The 17,082-nt window shown below is 51.2% G+C and overlaps 2 protein-coding genes and 1 pseudogene across 2 annotated transcripts, besides 15 other annotated features; all 3 read right to left on the bottom strand.

Moving 5' to 3' along the window:
• Positions 1-1,425: part of a sequence feature (areas not merged during assembly with more than two copies in the genome that could not be assigned to a particular haplotype) that runs on past the window's edge.
• Positions 1,001-1,031: a sequence feature (AT_rich).
• Positions 1,062-1,117: a sequence feature (A-rich).
• Positions 1,144-1,192: a sequence feature (A-rich).
• Positions 1,426-2,244: a sequence feature (heterozygous, non-Esmeraldo-like haplotype).
• Positions 1,905-2,003: a sequence feature (A-rich).
• Tc00.1047053507723.50 (trans-sialidase, putative) lies at positions 2,142-4,856 on the bottom strand (the record flags this gene model as incomplete). Its single annotated transcript, XM_811550.1, has 1 exon — positions 2,142-4,856. The coding sequence occupies one exon, from the start codon at positions 4,854-4,856 to the stop codon at positions 2,142-2,144; it is 2,715 nt and encodes a 904-aa protein (XP_816643.1).
• Positions 2,245-6,572: a sequence feature (areas not merged during assembly with more than two copies in the genome that could not be assigned to a particular haplotype).
• Positions 4,968-4,997: a microsatellite.
• Tc00.1047053507723.60 (uncharacterized protein) lies at positions 5,057-5,782 on the bottom strand (the record flags this gene model as incomplete). The annotated part of the gene is made up of 1 exon (XM_811551.1): positions 5,057-5,782. The coding sequence occupies one exon, from the start codon at positions 5,780-5,782 to the stop codon at positions 5,057-5,059; it is 726 nt and encodes a 241-aa protein (XP_816644.1).
• Positions 6,573-8,756: a sequence feature (heterozygous, non-Esmeraldo-like haplotype).
• Tc00.1047053507723.70 lies at positions 7,566-16,448 on the bottom strand (annotated as a pseudogene).
• Positions 8,757-17,082: part of a sequence feature (areas not merged during assembly with more than two copies in the genome that could not be assigned to a particular haplotype) that runs on past the window's edge.
• Positions 16,556-16,576: a sequence feature (AT_rich).
• Positions 16,666-16,712: a sequence feature (AT_rich).
• Positions 16,785-16,812: a sequence feature (AT_rich).
• Positions 16,812-17,082: part of a mobile genetic element that runs on past the window's edge.
• Positions 16,977-16,997: a microsatellite.

Raw genomic sequence — 17,082 nt, forward strand, 5'->3', positions numbered from 1 at the left:
CACCGCCACCACTCACAGCGAACCACAATATCACCATCCCCGCAGCCATTGTTATCCAGCACCTCTCAACAGTACACAAAATTTAAGAAAAACAAGTGAGCAGCCTCCCAATGGGGGACCGCAGGCCACGGTCCTGCAAACAGGGAAAGTCAGACAGACAGGCGGAGAGAAAGAGGGAGATGGATGCCGTCAAGAGGCACTCACAATCAACATGGCCTGTGAGCATGCGGCCACTCCACGCAGGAACACAGCAGGAGAGGATGACAAGGGAAATAAGCAAGAAGCAGCACAACACACACGGAAGAAACAAATTGCGGGCGGGAAAAGCATCACCAAGGCCCTCAACCTGGCCGGCAACTCCACACCAGACCTCACACACACACACACCATCGCAGTGCTGTCAGTCCGCGGGTGAGAGGATTCGGCCCTCCACACAACAAACGCGCACACCGCCGGCAGTCACCCACCAATGGACAAGAAAAAAAAGAGACACACCGCCTCCAGTTCAATCCCACGGCCAACGGAATACGGCCACAGCCCGTAGCCAACACACAACGCACACGGAGCTAGCAATCACCCAAAGAGCCACACGCGGAAGCGGATACTCATCCAGCCATGACGCGGCGACAACATTTCCAGTCATTCCACCCACAATGGAATTTGATGCCCAACTCAAAGCGGTCACAGGCGGTGCATCACGCCAACAGCAAAATTGACTCGCCGTGCACTCCCTCTCTCCTCCTTCCCTTCATGCCCACTAAAGGAAGCAGCATCCACCCGCAACCGCCAGCACACGCTACAAAAGAAGCATCAAAATCCACTGCAATGTGCATCTTGTGTGTGTGCCTGCAGACAAACGAGGCAAAGAAGTAAAAACAGGAGCAGAGCATGTAAAGGGACGCACAAACTAAAATGTACAGCAGAAGTGCATGGCAGAAATAAAGAGAAAAAGACTGCTCAAGCTCATGATACTGCACGGCAGCCAAAGCAGCGGCAATTCATTAAAAATTTATTAAAATTAAAAAAATATTCATCTTCACCTTTCCACAACTCACACCTTGAAAAAGAAGAAAAAAAAGAAGAAAAAAAAGAAGAAAAAAAAAAGAAAAAGAAGAAATGTCGTCCTCTATTACGGTTACACACAAAAATGAAAAAAGAAAAAAAAGGAAAAAAAAGAACCACACACAAAAAAGCACCTAACTACCATGTTGCTCCAGAAATTGTCCGCATATTTTGTCCAAAAATAAAATTAAAAGGTATTTAAATGTCTTTCAACCGTCTGACCCTCCGTGTGTCCGCACATCGTTTATATTTCATGGGTCATCTGCGTGTTGCCGCTCCCCTCAGCCCTCTCATCGGCGCGTGAATGCGGCCCGCAGAGCACAGTCACTCGTGTGTGTGGGGACTGAGAGAAGCACGCAGACATGACGGGAGTCGCGTCTCTCCATCGGGAGAGTGAGCGGAGAAAAAAAAAAAATCATCGGAGGGGAGAGAAATGCTCACGAGACCAACCCCGAGGGGTGTGCCAGCGCGAGAAATAAACACGCAAAGCAAAAATAAAAAAAACACGGCGGCAGGGTGTGGCTGTGTGTGTGGCGCTGCGGGTGTCTGCCCGCCCTGGCCGCAACGAAAACAAAACAAGAGGGAAGAAATGTGTGCTCCGCCCCACAGACCCTCGTCGCACGCCCACACGTCACGGCTCCCTCAGCGCGCCGTTCGTCGCGGCCCCTCCTCATGCGTGCAGCAGGCGAGGCGCACAGGGCCGTCGTCATGAGCGTGTCGGTGGGTGTGCGAGTGGAGCAGTTGGGCGGGAAACACACGGCACCCTCACAGGAAGAGTGCAGCAAGAAACAATTAAAAGAGGGAAGAGTAGAAAAGAAAAAGAGGTCCATAGTGATTGCCCCAAAAGCAAAAAATAGAAGGGATGGGAGATGAAAAATAAAAACTAAAAATTAAACAAATTAAACAAATTAAACCATTAAAAATGAAAAAAAAAAAAAAAACGTTCATATTGGTTGCCCCAAGGCAACAAGCAAAAAAGGGGGAGAGAAAAAAAGAAGAATTGCGGAGAGTAATTCATTACCGGATGTGCGTCGGTGTGGGGAAGGGCGCAAGTGTCCCACACTGAGGCCGCACACTCCTCACGCAGCCGCAAGGCCCCACAGTCCCAGCAGAAGAAGCAGCGGCAGCAGTCCGCTCTCACGCATAGTACCAGCAACGCTGTTATCCCACTGCGACGAATTTAAAAGGCTGCTGCTGAGTGTCGCCGCCTCTGCTTCTTTGACCTGTGGATGGAGCCCATCTTTGCCCTTGCCTTCAGCGTTATGTGCTGCTGCATTTGTTGCGTCGGGGTTGCCCACAGAGAATTGGGTTGGTTGATCTGCCTGCATCATATCTCCACCTTCCGTCCCCACCGTTTTTGCATCATCAGATGAGGAAGCACCAACATCAGTAATGGCGGCGCTTGAAGATGTGGCAGATGCCGGCTGGTCTGCAGTTCCCTCCCTAGCTGAGGACGTCGCGGCATTGGGCTCCGCTGGTTTGGGCTCTTCTGATTCCGACACCGCTGGTTTCGGCTCTTCTGATTCCGACACCGCTGGCGTGGATGGAGCGCCACCGCTTGCACCACTGCTCCCGTTCGAGGTTACTCGTGTCGTCGGCTGTGGTCCGGCAGCAACAGGCGATGGCACAGTTGGCTGCGTATTTGTGGCAACCGTATCGCTGGCAGATTCAACGGACGAAGAGGTAGCTGCCGCCGCCGGCACCGGCTTCCTTTCCGGAGGTGGAATGGTGACTTTACTCGCGTTGAGGGCACCAATCTCAGTTTCATTCAACGGGCGGTTGTACAGAAAGACGTTCGCCACCGTCGCATGGATTTTTCTGCTGCTCAACTGCTCATCGTACGCGCCAAAGTAAAAGTGTGAGATCTCGTCCAGCTCTTCATTGAACGAATTTCTCAGCCTCAAATTCCAAAGGAGAGTCCCGTCAACGTACACGGAGCCCACACCGTCATGCATTTTGAGCACCACGTGATACGTCTTGTCCAGCTCCCATTTGGTTAAATACCTTAGGTACGACCCGTGCACCACGCTCCACTCCATATTATTATCGTACGACAGTCCCAGGAGTGTTGTCTTCCCCATTTTCTCCAGGCCCATCAGGGGAGTGATGCCCGTCGGCACCTCGTGGATCGACACCGTTGCCGCAAGAGTGAACCCATAGTTTGCAAAGTGGAGCGGTCTGGTCGGCCACTGCTTGCCCACAGGCCACTCGGCCCCTGCGTCATGCCCTTCGAACGTCAACCCACTGGGAGCCTTTTTCGCCGCACCCCTCACAACGGCATTCACCCCAAGGTACTCGTCCTCCCACTTGTGCCCGCTGAACCTATCGGCCAAATGGCCCACAAGCCCAGCCGTGGGGAAAGGAACAGAACAGTCCCCTCTTGACAGCGCAGCGCCTGTGCTGCATCGTCTCGACAAGGCAATGTCATTCGCGGCCCAAGTATCCAGCGCACGCCTTATCTTCTGCAGCTCGGACGTCAGATCCAGGAAGAAGGCTCCAGAGTCGCTTCCAAAACCTGTCTTGTACAAACAATACAGCTTATCATCCGCGTACAACAGGGAGCTGGAGGTCGCGCCATACCCAGTGGGTAGCAGGCCAACGTGGTAAATGCGGTTCGTGTCCGTTAGCCACAGGTGAATCTCGCTCTTTTGATTGTCCCCGGAATATTCCAGCTGGGTGAGGAGGATCACCTTCTTTCCGCCAATGGTTGCAGTGATAAATCCACTCTGAATGTGGAGCCCAAGACCTGCCAATGAGTTGCTCCACACGCGCGAGAGCGTCCCCAGAGCCTCCTTCCACGTGTTCCCCTTGTCAGTCGACTCGTACACCCTTCTGCGGCCGTACTCACATGAGGTGATCATGATGATTTTACCAGCCTCCCACTCAAGGATACTGGGGTTGGTGCAGCCCGCATGTGTCGCGCTTTTCGCAAAGGTCCAGCGCTGTTGAGTGAAATTCCAGTAAATGATTGTGGACGCGGTTTTCCCTCCAAATTCCAGAAACTGCACGGGAAACACGAGCGTGTTATCCGTCATTTTCGTGATGGGAGTACTGGCATCGTTGAGGAAGCCAATCATGTCACCGGGTTGATAGGGATAAGGAAGGTGAAAGCTCATAGAGACGGAATTCATCGACAAACCTCCGCTTTGTCCAGGCCCCGTCTCCATAAAATGTATAACAGACTCCACACCACTTCCTCCCCACCAATTGGCATAATGAGGTCTGACTCCCTTCCGTAAGTCGTAGCCCTCCACAAAAGCAAAAAGCGGTCCGAAGAGTCTGAAAGGCGTGGTAAACAACATCTGGTGAAGGCGTGCAGCAAAAGCGTCAAGATCTTCGGGTCTCGGGTACGAACTCCAATTCACCCCACGATTCATGCTGAGCTGCGCCGTTAACTGCATGGACGCACTTCCGCTCCCCACAGTTCTATTGAACTGAGCTCCAGCAATGGCCAGCAGCATCCCGTCCACATTCACAAGATGGGGATTGCGGAAAATGTGGCCAGGGACCGGTGGGTTTGCGGCCTGATGCCCCCTTTGCAACTGCCCCGAACCTTGTCCTCCATAGGGATTTCCCACTCCCGTTCCAAAGCTTTGGGCCCGCACTGACCCCGCGGCGCAGCACATCATCACGACGAGGAGGAGTAGAGACACCGCAAAAGTAAACACACGCCGGGACATGCTGGGCCTCTGCGGCTCACTCTCTCTTCCTTCCCTTCTCATTCCGCTGGATCTGGTCACGCAGCGACGGTTGTGTGTGCGGGGTGCCTTGACAGCAGCAACACGTGAGAGCATACAAATATGTGTGTGGGCGGTGTGTGTGTGCTGTTTTTGGTCCTTTCAAAGCCTTAGAATTCCACAGTAGCGATTCACGCTTGTAGTAACTTCCTTCCTAGCTTGTATCTTTGTGTATGTGTGTGTGCGTGTGTGTGTGTGCGAGGAATTAAATTAAAAAACAAGCGCCCAAACAGGATGTGGGAGAAGAGTGGTTGGCGTCACGCATCCACAGTACAACACATCAGTGTCTTCGTAACCACTGCAGTCATTATTCTCACCTTCCAAGACGACTCAAGCACTGTGAGACCGCACACAGAAGCAGAAACGCTTAATTTCACGGACGGGGCAAGACGCTCTCCGGAAAATGGCACCAACCAACAGAAAGTAGGAGCGAACGGAATCCCAAGTGCTGCAAAAAAAGAAAACAACAACAACTTCATTCTCCACGGCCGTGTACAGAAGGCGACAACGCGAGATATAAACATGGAGATGCATACACGTCTCTGATATTCGTAAATATGACGACCTGAGGTTCCAAGTGCTTCTGGCGGAGTCTTGCCCACTTTTGCCCTGCCGCACAACAACGAAGCCTCACCATCCCGCAAAGCAAAGTCAGGCTGTGCAATAGCAACAGCCGCAGGCGTGGCAGAGACAACAGCCGCGGCTACTGAAAAGTGAGTGGATGGATCCGCCGTTGCATTCACTGTTCCAGACACCGACAGGAGACAAAGAAGAACTCGCATCATCAGTCCGTGCCTTCTGCTTCCGTTGCCCACGCAAAGCAAGTGGTACACAAGAGTCATGCGAACAAAAACAACAACTACACATACAACACCAGCGAACTTGTCAGAAAATCGCACCTTTTTTACTTTTTCTACATGTTGCCTGGATGCTCTTCCTGTCAGACTTCTAGCGTCCGTCAGGTTCCCCATCTGTTGTTTCATTTGGCAAGCCCGTTTCTCATACTTCGTGTTCGCAGTGAAAAATCAGACAGTCATGTGATCAACAGTCACTCCGTTCCTGTTGATGCCACTCGCTGATGCTCATGGCAACAGACACTTCTCCTGGGCTCATCATGCCTCTCTCAAGTCAGGAGGTCATTGGCAACACGGGAAAGCATGCGCCTCGCCACCCCCCCCATCCCCCTCAAGCACAAATGCCGGTGGCCGCGCCGAGAAATCCGTGTTGACCCGGTCGTTTTGCTCTCTCCGTTACTTGCAATGTGCTTATTCATGATTAACGGACTGTCCACGCCGGGTTTGCGCCAGCAGGGTAGGGTCAGAAGGAGTCTCATGCACCGAGTCCCTAGCCATGATGCCTGTCAACCATCACCAAAATTTTAAAAAAAGTGAAGAAACTATGGTTTTTTGGGCCTTTCCAACGCCCTTGGGACCCCCAGTCATGTTGATTGCTGCAGGAATATACGAAAAGGAATCCCCAGAAAAGAAAAGTCCGCGACTACAGGTGCCGTCCCTCCTCATATTTCACAAATAATGGGTGCAAACAACATTGATCCAACCCACGCCCTGCACGTGCATTGTGCACTTCAGCACAGCAGTCAATGTTCCCAAGCAAAAGCCCCAATCTAGAAATGAATTCCGCACGACACACCAGAAAGAAAGCCGCTATCCGTGAAAGCTTCCAGCGTGGCCAATTCCATCTCTTCCCAACGCCAATGGATGGAATAAATTGCTGTTGGCCAAGGCACAGCGGAGTAACAGTGCGGCAACAAGGAACAGCAACAGCGACAGGGAACCCCCACCGGGGCAGTGGAGAATGAAGCAGAAACGACATCCTCTCTTTCCCCCTTGTCCCACATCGCAGCACCGCATTTCCTTCACCAGACTCACAGGGCATCGATACCATCATTAGTATGCCATTCATAATCTGGGTGTGTGTGGCTAAAATCATCGTCCTGCATCAGCGTCAGGTGAAGACCGCAATAGCGAAATTCCTCCTCATGTGGGTGCCACGGGGCATCGATACAGCATTGGTTAACTGCTGGTATTGGCAGTAGTGGCGTTAGTCAGTCTGTGTGTGAGGAGGAAAGGGGAAAGGAGTGCACCCAGAACGGGAAAAGAAGCTCTCGCCATTGGTGATACACGCATGCTCGCCCTATTTCCATTTTTTCTACCGAATTAAAACCAAGCAACAGCGGGTCGGATTCCTCTTGCACCCACCCTCCTCTCTCCCTCCTTCACTCCCACTACCGGAAAGAAATGCAGATACGCACACACCTTAGGCCAAGGTTTGCTCTTACTCTCTCGGGGAATGGCTAAAACTGTCAGTGTCTCTTACTCACTGCCCACTTCAAATGGAATGGTGAATGTTACGTGAACCCGACGCGTCCACAGCAGCGCCATGAACCAGGAAGAGGACTTGTCCGATCACCCAACAAGATCCATCACAATTGCGGCTTCATTGGCGCCACGGTTGGCAGTGCGAGAAAGGGAAGGGTCACAAAGCTGGCGAAGAAACCTGAAATAGAAATACAGCGCACTCACTCCCTGTCCAACTTTTTAGTAAAAAAGAACAGCAACAAAAGAAAGAAAAAAAGACAGGGATGTGTCCGGGGCAATAGAGAAGGCGTGGGGGGGAAGGTAGACAACTCAGTATGTGTATCCTTTGCCGTCAAACATATTTTTTTTTGTTCTTTGCTCTTTCCTTTCGCCTCGTTCCAAACCAATTCAGGCCCTATATGCAACAAAAATCCACGTTCACCTCCTGTCAGCTGTGAATGCAGCCCCAAAGAGCACTAGAAAGCAGCTTCAATGTTTGTTCTATCAACTCCGCTTCTTCTTCATCCAGCAGCTCATCGAGCGTACCTCCTTCACTCGTCCCACGGTAGAGTGCCGCGCTCTCGATGCAACCAGACGAGCCACTGGAAAATTCCACAACGGTGAAACACCTCCGATTCGTCTGACAGCTTGCTAACGTCAACGCAATGGTACTATTATTATTACTGCTGTATTTACAGTGATTCCCAGTAAACTTTTCCCCAGACCCTTCCAGAAAGAGGTGAAGGGAAAAGTTGGGTTCACAAGCTGCTAAAAGAGCACCGTGATGACTCGCCAGTATCAACTTCCAGTCTAAAAAAATCTCTAGAAATGGCTTAGAAACGTTACGAAGGCGGTGTTTCCTCCAATGGGCTTGCAAAGTCTGCAGATCCTCTCTGGACGGTCCCTGTTCGGCGCTATCGGTGCTGTCATTATCATTATTGTTGGCTTCATTTTTCTCACCCCGAGATGCGCGTATTTTCCCCCATGCAAAATCCAGCCGCTGCTGGAGCATGCCGTCCAGAAGCAGTTGGAGCAGCTGGCGTTTGGCCGAGAGGGCCAGCTTGGGAAGATCACTGTTGGGGCAGCGATCGCATGTGGTGACGTCCCGGACAGTAGAAAGCAACACGAACAGGCGAGACGTTGCCCAGACCATCACCCCACAGTAGCGGTATCTTTCCTGTGTGGATTCCCTCAGAAGCAGCTCGCCCTGTCTGGGAATCAATTGTCTCATACCGTTGCTGTCCGGGCCTTCGGATGAGTTTTTTGCCGTCATTTTCCGCGCCCGGCGCACGCATGATTCCTCCACATCAAACACACAGACAAAGTTGAGACTTTCACATGGCGGATTTGGATAATGTTGCACAAGAGTCTCAAGGGCATCGGATGTCAAAAGTTGACCAAATAGGAGCGACGCATACATCTGCACGTAACGTAGCATGCGGTTCACTGTCAGATCATAAAGAACACTACTAAAAATAAGGTCACGTTTAAGCTTTGCGGCGGCGAGGGCGGCCATACTAGCAGAGAGAGATCCACCACTGGCCATGAATACGTCAATGGCAAAATGAGCGACTTGGAACCCTACTTGCACAACAAACAATCCTCCCCTTCTAAGTGTGGCGGTTGCCGCAAGCTCGTAATCGTTCCGTTGCACGCGCTCAGCGTCTCCAATAGGAATCAGCACATAGTACAAATGAGGAACAAAACGTATCTCACTCCCGTCTGGAGAAATAAATTTACCGTAACGGCAACGAAAACGGTGCAGGAGTGTCGCATCGGATGATACGATGGCGTTGTTGGCGTCCAGATCAATGACGCGTGCCCTCGGAAATACGCGTAGAAGATACTGCACGTACGACTCCAGAGTTGCATCCACAGACAAACGGTATTCAGAGCCAAGCCTGCCTCTCGGTGGCAAAGATGGGTCAAGAATGTCGTCGGAGAGGCACCACGGCAGACGGCGAGGGAGGGTAAAGTCTCGCACACGGGACCCAAATATTTGCCTGCTTCGTCCCTGGAGAAGTACAACCAATTTGGCCAGGGATATCTCGCTCTCTGGCGAAAAAACATTCAAAAGCGACTCACAGTCATAAAGTGACTCGGCAATGCCCCAACGCGCGTGCTGCGACTCCACGAGAATGTGGGCAGTCTGTATGTGTCTATGAAAGTCACAGCCGATGAGCGCATCATCGGGAATACGGTTTGAGTGCACCAAACGACGGTTATTTGCTCCAGGTGCCATCACAAGCAGGCCGTCCCTCATCAACCCCTGCAGGATTCGCTTACACTCATTCAAGGAATACTGGGGGCATTCGTTGTACAGCACGCGGATTGCATCATCTTCCACAAAGACTCCATTCACTAAAAGGCCCCGGTTAAACAGTCCCTCCACAATAACCGTCAGGGGATCGCCACCCACCGCGTGCTGAGATGGAAAACGCACATGATTAATACGTCTTCGGTAAGTTTCATCGTGAATGCACAACCGTTTTCCTTCCGTCACATTGTTGTCATCACCGCAGCAAGAACGCGCCAGTGCCGGCTCCGTTAGGTATGATGGGAGAGAAAGTCCCATTCTCTGAGCCATAATGTCATGAAGAAGGTCAGACTGCTGCTCTGCCATGGCGATAACGTGCCCCATCAGGCGCAACAGAATATCAGAGTCCCGCAGATTGAAAAGGGCGGCTGTCACCCCGCCACTGAGAGAAATGCGCGCCACCACGCGAGGCTTCGCTGGCATTCCCGCCTCCATATTGTGTTCCCTCAGTAACGGACTCTGCGTCAGCACTGTCGCCCTGCTGACGGGGAGGTCTGGATGTGTCTCCTGCACGGCACGAGTTGCTGCTACCGCCAGCTCCTCCCCTGTTTGCTCACCACCCATCCTGACACGGTAGCCGCAAGTGAGGTAAACTTCAGTTTGCTCCGCCTGCAAGTCCCTCTGCATCTGCTCAATCCACCGCCATGGAAAACCGGCAATGTGCAACGGCGGAGCATTTGGCCGTTTCAGCAAACAAATTGGAGAAAAGGGCTCAAACACACCCGCAAGACGCTCAACAAGAAAGGGAAACACAGCGTGACTGACAAGACTCAAAGAAAAGTTTCTAAAAAGAAGCGTGGATGACTCTGTCGACGCCACACCCGCACCACATGCCATCAACGCCTCCACGGCAAAAACAAACTGGCAAGAAGGCCTGACATAAAAACGCTTCGAGAGAGCAGAAACGCCACTGCAGCGCCGCATCTCTCACAACGTCGTCAATCGGCCTGAGGCCTGTCGTCTCGAATACCCCAGGCGTACACCATTCTTCCGGCATTTTTGTTAGAAAGCGGTCGACCACAAGCTGCGATCCGTCGGTCACACGAAGATTGCAAGAGACAAGCATGTCTGTCGCACCTTCCATCACCTTCACAAAGCGTATAATTGTCGTTGGCAGGAGTGGTGTTATTTCTGTTCCATGCATCTCCATCTCCCGGGGAGAAGAGACACGCGGACTGCTGTCACCGGTTCCTCCCCCGTCCCCTCCCTCTTCCTCCAGAAGCCCATAATATTCCGCAAAGTTGCTCATGGCAGTGTCTCCACCATCCTGAACGTGAAACGACTTGAACTTGTTCTCCTTGAGATACAAAGCGACCAAGGCAAAAGCGAGCCGGACATCCAACGACTGCACTGGCTCACCCCCCACAAATTGCACCAGGTCCACAATGACAGGATCACGACGGCGACACTGCAGAAAAATAAGGTCCACTCTGGATATCAGTTTGTGCTGCACACAGTTGCGGTGTCCCTGGAGTTCCTGCATCGCCAAAAACAAAAACAATAATCCTGCAGCTTGCGGAGAGGACGCTTCACGAGCGCTTTTTTGGTGGAGCCAAACAACTGTACCACCATCAGAGGGCAGCGGGTGGCGGGGGAAAGTGAAGGTGATGGGACTGTTAATGAGGGTAGATGCGCAGTGTCCCTCACAAATACGAGGCGGATGAAGTGAAACACGTCCGTCTGAACGTCATCCGCCACCACAAAGCATTGCTCCCGGTTGTAAATATTGATGAGCTCGAGCCTGGAGCAATTACCCGTAATGCATGAAAGTATCTTTTTGCACTGATGCTGCAATTTATAGTAGATGGGCAGCTTCAGAACAGTCGATCCCCGACAGTAAAATGCAGCTGGTAGTGACACTGTGGATTCTTGATTTCCACTGGCAATGGATGGTGGAGAAGAGAATTGGTCTCCCCAGTTGCGCGGCATCCATTCATTCTGAGCGTTCTGAGTATCCCGCAACTGCTTTAAAAGGTGCAACTGACAGACCTCCCTTATTTTCGCCTCGATCAGTCGACGAAGATTTTCGCAGAGTTGTCGGCACACACCAAAGTCTCCTTCGTGCTCGTTAAACAAAAGACACACCCGTTGAGCATCGTCACGTGCGTCGGCCGTCACGCAAACAAATACCCACCGCAGCGCAAAGTGTTTCTTATTCGGCACAAAAAGAAAACCGGAGGCAGCGGCTTGAAAAACACAGACTAAATCATCCGCCAGACAACGCTGGAAGACATGCGAAAGAGCCAACGCAGGACTAACAGCACAACTACTCGAGAACTGCTGCGTAAACTCCACGGTAAATGAATCAGCCTCAAAGCAGGGAGCACTAAGTAGGGCAGGTGACACGGCGAAAGCCAACAGTTCCGCAAGGTCGGAAATTTTTGGGACGGCATTCAGAACCTCCTGCGATTCTTGTGCCAACTCACGCAAATAACCTGCTTCTCGGTCCAAATCATCATCATCATCATCGTTGCTGTTTTTGCCGTCATTTTTATTGTCATATTCAAAGCCGGTGAGGGAAGGTGCTGCCCTGGTATTTGTCGCCTCACCTTGGACAAGAGAACGCAATGCCTCGAACGGTGCCGAGTGCAGGCATTCCGTCAGACATTGGCACGCCACACTCCTAGCGAGATCCGATGCAAGTACATCAAAAAAGCCTTGAACCGCCTTCGGCAGCTCGTCGAACGGCAAGGCCTGCCTGAAGAGTAAACTCAAATCCTTCACAGAAGATTCCTTGGCGAAAAAGCGTGGTGGTACCTTCGCATCGTCCACCTGGTTCTCTGGCCGATCGCGCAACAGTTCTCCAAATATTCGTCGTGTCACCTCCGCTGGTGGATTGTACCTGTCGCGCGAAAGATCTACCAGCTGCCTGGGAGCGGTCTTTACAAAGAAACGCAGCAGAAGTCGTCTTTGGGAAGCACACAGCGCCTCATCGGAAGCAATGGGTGTCCAGAAAGACATATATGCATCACTATGCTCATCTGAGCTGTGCTCGGGTGAGAGGACGCTGACGCAATCTACGTCCCTGCCATCCTCCGAGACGAGAAACAGCGCGATCCTCATAAGGAACGGAAGTGCTGCGGGATCCTCACAATCAGCACTCCCGGATTGCAGGGCCTTTAAAGTGTTCGTCGCTGCAACATCCCCCGCAACCTGCTCGGCGTGTCGGTGGATTTTCCCGTTCACCGGAAGGAAAATGGCGGGATTTGTCGGCAAGGGTCGAAGACACACAGAGCGCACCATCGACGCGATCAACGAGCGCAGACCATCTTGAAGTGAGATGCCACTGTCGTGATCCCTACATTTGCTCTCCTGGACGTAAAGCAGGTAAGAAATGTCCACTTCCTTACAGTAGTCCTGGAACGCAGAAAAAGTCTGCAGAACATCCCGCGCAGCCACGGCCTCCTCAGCAGCTTGACAATCCACTCCGTCGCACCGCTCTTCAAGAAGTCGCCAGGCCTGGTAAAGCGAGCAAAAGGAAACCAGCAATTTGTTCAGGGCGTTCAGTAAAAATGAGGCGGAAGAGTCGGGTAATCTCGGCCCATCCACGTCCTCTTCCTCCTCATCCGACCTACCATACAGTCGGACCACACCCCTGAAAAGAGCTGTGGTGCCTAACGAAATAACATGGACATTAACGCCTCGTGCTCTCCTCAATGTAGTGTCATGGCACACACGAGGCATCACAAGAAAGGTCAAATAATTGCATTCCATCGGCATAAGTACCGAAATAAAGTACGGATTTTGCCCCTGTGAACTTTCATCCAAACCGTCTAAGCAACAGAGTTTTTGCCGCAAACCCTCAGGAAGGGCTGATGCGTCAACTGCCGCTGACCGATCCCCCAGCGATGAAACAAAAAGAGCCACCGCCTCTCGAAGTTCGTCATCACCCTTTCCTCCCATTGAGGGAAGAGAACGCAAAGTGATGGTGTGGGCGTGTCTAGCTGACAGAAATGGGAGAAGTGACTCCAGCCGTGGAAAAAGTTGGACGAATCCTCCTCCCGAATCCTTCAAAGGGACCGGTCGGCCAACCGCCGCGGTTAATGGCGCAGAGGAAAACACCTTGAATGTATGGAGTACCGTGGCAACCTGAATATCCTCTGAAATATCCGCGGTCAGTTCATGTCCGTACAAAGAAGAGATAGCAAATTCAAAGGGGCGTATGAACCTGTCAATGATCACCCGCGCCGGAAGATCGCCACTCCCACCCTCCAAGGGCGCCTCAATGACGTCAAATATTTCCACCGCATGGCAGCCACCGCACAATCGCGTGGCATAAAGTATCGCCTTGCAGCACCCCATGCAATGCAGCAATCGAAAACCATCTCGAACACGGCGTGCGACAAAGATACTGAAAGAAGGTGTAGCAAATGTTCTCCACATCTCAGCAGTTACAATCATCCAGTGAAAGGCAATAGCGTCAGACAGTAACCACGGACTCACCAAATACGGCGTCAAAAAGCAGCGAGATGTCAGATGCCGAAAGGTCCGCATTTCTTCCCCCCGTGACACTTCCACGGATGAATACAACTGCCGTGCCCTGCGGCCTCTCAACTCCTTCGGGACAACGTTTCGGCCACATGGCGATGGCTCAATGTGGCTGGCGATCAGATCCAGTCGTCGCAGCAAAACATTACAGAAAGTAAGGTGGAGAGCCCGCGCGTTCGCCTCGTTGATGCCTGCCTCCACCGCAAGAGTGAAACACGTCTCCCCAACAGCCGTACTTCGGGTGGCTGAAACAACTGCCCTCACACCGGCGATGACATCTGCAAGCACCTGTAATTGCTAAACACCGCCCGTCAAAAAAACAAACCAGCACTAAAACCCTGCAGCCACACATCCCTCGTAACCATTTGCAAACTCGTTATCCAGCAGAAACGCTTAAACAACATAACAAGATGACCGTGCATTGCTGGCAAGGGACAATAGTACTTCGCTTTCATCCTGCAACGGAGAACTATGCCTCCTGCGTAACGCGACTGCAAGCACGTGGTGCGCCAACACCGAAGCGGTGGGCATGTTGCCCCATGACCCTCCCCTCCACAGGGGTCCAAGAAGTGCAACAGACCATCCTCTCACCAAAGAAAAAGCCAAATGGAGCGGACACTGCATTGTGCGGACCACACAGCAGAAACTCCCTCAGAGGACGAATGCTCTTGAATGCCCTTCAGAAGGGGCCAGCGGGATGGCCGTGAAGCCAACAGACACCGGAGAGCCACCTGCTCTGCACGCATCCAATGACGCAATCGAGCGCGCAGTGTTACATGGCACATCAAAAATCCCATTCTCGTCTCCGTCTGTGCGGGCACGACAGTCCTGCCATCATCCCTCGCCCTCACAAAGTATTCCACAGGGTCCTTTGAGCCAGACACCACCACACGGCGATATGCCAGCGGACGAGTGATCCCCATACCGCACAAAATAAAATGTTCCCACGTCGAGAAACGCAGTGAAAACGAGTATAATGATGAGCAACACGAGGGTTGTCTGTGCCCTGACTCATCACAACACTCTGTCCTCCGTTGGCTCAGGCCTCTGCCACACGACGAGGCACAAATGTAACATCACCTACACGCAACAGAGTGAAATCCGCAAGAACATCGTCATACAGGACGCAACAACCACCAGCCCGGCCAGCAGCTGTTGTGGCATATTCTGCAAACCATGATCCACGCCCACAGAGAACTTGTTGTCCAGTTGCACAAATAATTGATGGGCCAAGCAACGTGGGCCCAACAACGACGACACCAATCGATATTAGGCCTTGGAGCCGCCAGTGAGAGCCATTGATTGGAATAAACACCAAAGCCACCAACGGCCAACAAGAACTGCGACAAGGCACTCGTACTTCAAAAAACGGATTCGTCTCGTCCAGGAAGAAGAAAGAATAAATAATATTTTTCCTCCTCACAGTGCCTTCCAGCAATGAAACACCATCATGCAATCCACCTTATCGGCACTACTCAGGAGCACGAGAACTGTGCAATGTGAAGATGGCTCTGCAATCAGGCGAATGAGATGCTCCACGGTGGCAAACAGACTCCTCCCAGGCCAAGCATCAACCAATCGCGAGCAGCATGCCTCTTCATGGAATCTCCGTTTTGGTTCCAACCGAGACGGAAGGCTTTCGCCGCTCAGCACCAACCCCGCGTTGCGCCGTGTCGTCAAATAAAAAAGGTGAGGATGACAGAGTGCATCATCAGGGAAATCGTCCTCATATGTGGGAAAAGGCATCGCACCCGCCGGAAACAGGTGCGCATGGTGTCCCTCCACGTCAGCCGCGCAGCCTGTCAGATGGAAGATTTCGGTGAAACGGAAGTCAGCGCACTCACCTCCACCCCAGACAGTTTAATCAGGACGATCAACGCACCAAGCTGGGAGCTCCACACTTGTTGAGGGATATCGTGACGCTCTGACAAGTCCACGTGCATTTCCACATAATGTCCTACTTCCTTTTCCCCCTCTGCATGCGCCCGCACCGTCTCTTAAGCCACATCCAGGAGGGATCGGATGGCGAGTAGCACCTGGTCAGCCAGCAGCATTCCAGTCCTTAAGGCTTCGAATACCGAAGCCCCAAAATCAATGGCCATCAATCAATGATGCCGTTGACACAATGCCTCCTCTGGCCAACGCCACACACTTGTTCCGGAGCACATGTTATCCCATGCCTCGCTGACGCCGCCCTCAGCATCCCCTACAGATACACCGTACATTCACTCCCAAAATGCGGGTGTGGAGTGCACCTCAATAATAACTGCACAATGGGCCTGCAAACTGCTCGCTGAAAGTTGTCATTGTGTTGGGTATCAGGGGCAACGCAATCACACCTTGCGGCTCCTCAGGAGATCAAAAAAGATAGCAATCAGCATTCAATTGGGATGGGCTTCGTAAACCCCTTGCTACTTTTGTCCGATGGGGTGCTTCAGTGCATATGAAACCTTGTCCGTGGGACGGAATGCCTATGCGCTCTAAAAAAATAAGCAGGAACTCACGGGAGAAGGATACATTATACAACAAAAGCAGAATGCCACAGAATAAAAAAGAACGGTGAAACAATTATATGGAGAGATATAAATACAAATATAAACAAATACAAGTATATAAATGTTGGAATTGATAAGTAAATATTAATATTTTTTATTGATATACACATATAATCAGCAAACTAGCAAACCAATAAATCAGCCAACCAAGCAATCTGTCAATAAGAAGCAGAGAGAAAAGCATATACATATTTAAAAATATACATAAATTAATATGAATACAAATATAAATATAGTTACGTATCCATAACGACTTATTTGTACAACAATCAATGTTCATTTTCATATTTATATATATTGTCCACAGTTTTTATTTAAATTTATTTATATTTTTAGTAACTTCTGAAAAGAATGTTCGTCAAAAAAAGTGGCTAGTTAATTTAATAAACATATATCTCCTGATAAACGGACTCTGTACGAATTTTCTCCCATCTTATGATCGTTTGGCAGGCCGTGGTAAAAAAAAAAAAAAGATCAATAACGCCAAGATTATTCGTCCTTATTTTTATTTTTATTTTTACCTTCCCACCCACCCCTTTTGATTCCCTCCTTGCGGGGTCGTGTAGCTGGAAGATCTTAAATTCCACCATTTTTTAACCAATAAT

The sequence above is a fragment of the Trypanosoma cruzi genome, genomic scaffold (assembly GCF_000209065.1).
Source record: "Trypanosoma cruzi strain CL Brener 1047053516377 genomic scaffold, whole genome shotgun sequence".
Taxonomy (NCBI): domain Eukaryota; phylum Euglenozoa; class Kinetoplastea; order Trypanosomatida; family Trypanosomatidae; genus Trypanosoma; species Trypanosoma cruzi.